The sequence below is a fragment of the Aplidium turbinatum genome, chromosome 8 (assembly GCF_918807975.1).
Source record: "Aplidium turbinatum chromosome 8, kaAplTurb1.1, whole genome shotgun sequence".
Taxonomy (NCBI): domain Eukaryota; kingdom Metazoa; phylum Chordata; class Ascidiacea; order Aplousobranchia; family Polyclinidae; genus Aplidium; species Aplidium turbinatum.
This window is the reverse complement of record NC_137479.1, coordinates 31,757,853-31,761,389: the sequence shown is the minus strand read 5'-3', so window position 1 is coordinate 31,761,389 and position 3,537 is coordinate 31,757,853. Positions and strand designations below refer to the sequence as shown.

At 38.4% G+C, this 3,537-nt stretch overlaps 1 protein-coding gene across 1 annotated transcript; it reads right to left on the bottom strand.

Annotated features, from left to right (window-relative positions):
- Window positions 1–608: 608 nt before the first annotated feature.
- LOC145775873 (uncharacterized) lies at window positions 609–3,323 on the bottom strand. The gene is made up of 2 exons (XM_082587260.1): window positions 3,184–3,323; window positions 609–2,568 (listed from the first exon to the last, which is right to left on the bottom strand). The coding sequence occupies exon 2, from the start codon at window positions 2,516–2,518 to the stop codon at window positions 2,012–2,014; it is 507 nt and encodes a 168-aa protein (XP_082443386.1). The 5' UTR covers window positions 2,519–2,568; window positions 3,184–3,323; the 3' UTR covers window positions 609–2,011.
- Between the last annotated feature and the right edge of the window lie 214 nt (window positions 3,324–3,537).

Here is a 3,537-nt window from a genome sequence, read left to right as displayed (position 1 = left end):
ATTCATCAATCATCATCTTTAGTAGGCTTACATTTTATATTGTGGTGGGCGCAGGCCCGGATTTAGGGGGGGGCAGAGGGGGCAGTTGCCCCGGGCCCCCCGACTTTTGAAGGGCCCCCTATGTGGAAAAAAATGTGATTTTGTGTTATTTTTTCCTTTTGGCCTTTAAAGTTTCTGCAAAATGCTGTGCAGTGCTGGACTGATGCTACTGAAGACGTAGAGGTGGTTTTTCGCGCCGTAGGCGCAAAAAATTTTTTTGCACGAGGGGCCCCCCGATCTAAAAGTGCCCCGGGCCCCCCATCAGCTAAATCCGGCCCTGGGTGGGCGGCTGACTATGAAAATCTCTGAAAAGGAGCGCTGGGAATAAAAAGTTAAGAACCACTGATTCAATACGTCGTGCCTGGCAAAGATTTAATTCAAAGGCATGTCAATGATGAATATGACACGGCCACCAAACTTTACAATTCAAACAAGTAGGCTACCTAGATTGTTAGTTGAAAGAATTAGTCGTCTCCTTACTCCTAAAATAACTGGAGTGCTAGTTGTTAAGCGGTGTGGGACGACTGCATCTTACAAGTTACAACTATCACAAAAACAAACTAACTAGGCTACAACACACTCACACACATACTTTGAAGAAATGGACTTATAATACAAATTATAAATTATTAGACTAATGATATGCAGAGCAACGATAGTGAGTAGCCTATAAACTGCAGAAGTTAAAATTATATTTCCTTGGGAAGAATTTTGTTTCGACCAAAAAAGCTCGTTTCCAGCAGCAGCAGTGACAGGAACCAAATTCGAACAAGAAAACTCTGAACGAGGGTAATTCGTTTTACTAACAGAGCATGCATTATTAGCCCACAGCACAGTGTTCAAAGCAGTGGCGTAGCCTAGCTAGAAAGACAATTTTTAGGAAGCAATAGCAATTGTTGGATGTCAAACGTCATTAAATATGAGTCACAATGGTTTTTAAACATTGTATTTGTATTAAAACATATTTTTAAGAGGCGATTTCCCCAGATTGTTTACAAACGTTTAATTAATGTAAAAATGACTAATTTTCTGTATTAATCCATCAGCAATGACTTTGTATGGAATAAAAATTACACTGTCCTGAAAAAGTTGAAGAATATAAGAACGGCAAAGAATTCCTAATCACGTCACAAAGTGCGGCGCGCGTAAAAGCAAAGTTTTTTGCGGGTAAATGAAGAAATTGAACATTTCACAAGAAGATAATTCTATTTGAATAAGTGCGTGTCTGATGATTGCGACAACAAGCAACTCAAACGAAGCTCAATTTCTTTTCGATGCGTTGTCGCGATTATCAAGCAACTGCACTATGACGTAAACACAACATAGGCTATACTTTTTTTAAATAAATAAATGAATAAATAAAACAATAAATATTAAATTAAATATAAAAAGGAATTCTCGTAACCAACAAAAACGGTGAATATAGCATTCACAAAGACACAGTGGTGTTGTAATTTTCTGATTGCACCAACCGGTGTGAGAATAAATTAATAAAGTCTGAACGTAGCACAAAGGCAAAGGCGTGTTTGGTGGTTTGTCAAACCCTCAAAGAAAAATCTGTTCATACAAAATTATAAAAAAATTGAATTCACAATTAGGCTAATTTACATTAAAAACAAATTGAATGTTTGAAATGACTTGTGATCACTAATTAATTGAAGTTGTGATTGAAAGCTGGCATATTTATAAGTGTGGTCAGTTAAAACTATATTCCGTTGATTATCACTTTTTTTGGATGGAACATGAGAATCATCAGAGATGAACGCGGTTAAAGTCTGTGATCGTGGCTTCATTCAGTTGTCGCTGTTCTTCTTTTGAATATTCACAGAACCCACATTTCGCTTGTTTCAGTTGGAATTCCTAGGTCGGTTCATTGGAATATAAAATGGCATCCCACTTGATGGTAGCGAGGTCGGCGGTCTGCATACACTGTAAGTTACATTACTGGTCACAATCGTCCATTGTGATTCTATTATCCTTCCTCAGTGACGTTGATCTGCCAAATAATCGCGTCTTCTTCATCTTCCAACACAAGCCTCCGTGATGCGTCACGAGTGACGTACAGTCCTGACGTGTAGTGTTGCAATACGTCACGCTTCAATTGCTGCGATTTGATGAATTTGAACAGACGTCGATCCGATTGCAAGGCACCACCGTGTGGTGGAGTTCCTCGCTTCAAAATTATCTTTTTGTTCCGTTTCCCAAACACAAAATACCAGTCGCCATTTCTTTGCAACCCAAACATTCTCAGGTTGCTTCCATCACGACTTTTCCACATCACCCATTCCAAGGGGGATATGACGTAGTTCAACGTCACTGCCCCTCTGCTTATGACCGCTCTCATGTTTGTCAAAGACTCGATGATGTCCACTGGTTGTCTTACCCAGGTGGATCCCCCTTGTACGGGGGCTGCTGGGGCGATGTTGATCATCAATACGACCAGGAATGCGACCGAGGCGCAAGCAGTTAAGTTTGACATTTCGTGGAGATGCAGTCAAGAGTTTGTGCTCAAATATTTATTCGTCTAATCTGCAAAGCAAAAATGAAAAAGAAAATTAATTGACAAATCCAAAATTCGTATTTCGTTCGTCTTGCCTAAGACGTTTCAGTCACGTGGAAAGCAAACGTTGTCTTTTTAAAGAATGCAAACAATTTGTAATATCGATGTAATATCGATTTGGTAATTTCCCGGCTCAATAAGGGAAAGTACCGAAAACCTTTCAGTTTTATCTTGTCAAACTATAAGATCGCGCAAATCTATTGGAGTTTGAGTTTTTCAATGCAAACAGTGTGAATTTGAATGTTTTTGAGTTGTTTAATTTAGTAAATTTTACGTTTCTTCAATCAAATAAATTGTAAATTCAAAGCAAAAATTAAAAAACTGCATTTCGATGTATCTTGTGCTTAAACTTTTTATCGCATCACTCATATCACATAAATGAGCTGTTGTAACTTTAACCAAGTTATTTTTATCAAGAATTTTTATTAAAGTATGAAACTTACATTAAGATCTTTCACAATCATATATTGTTTCGAACAAACTATGATCATTATATTTATGGCATCACACTTCAATTTCAAATCATCATTACCACGATGGATTAAATGTTTTATCGTTGATATAATGAATTGAAGCCCACTTACCACGTTGGTCAAAGATAGTTTCTTGGCGTTGTTAATTCAATCTTATTCTGTTGTTTGTAATGAAATAACTTCTTGCCGCGCGCTTATATGCAGCTGCGTGGGGAACACAACTCGGGAAATTCCAGAATAGACGCTACGCGTGGCCTAGTAATAATTTAAACTGAAAGCAGCAGTCAAAAAGCATAAACTTATATGCTAACACAAAAAGTCCCCATAAAAACACATTATATTTGTCCCGCCAAAACCAGAAGAAAATCTACCGAAAGTTTAGCGATTTCGCCTCCAAAGCGCGCGCGCTCACGATGACCGACGTCAGCCGTCACACGTCAGCTCGATAAACAATTGGCGCGCAAC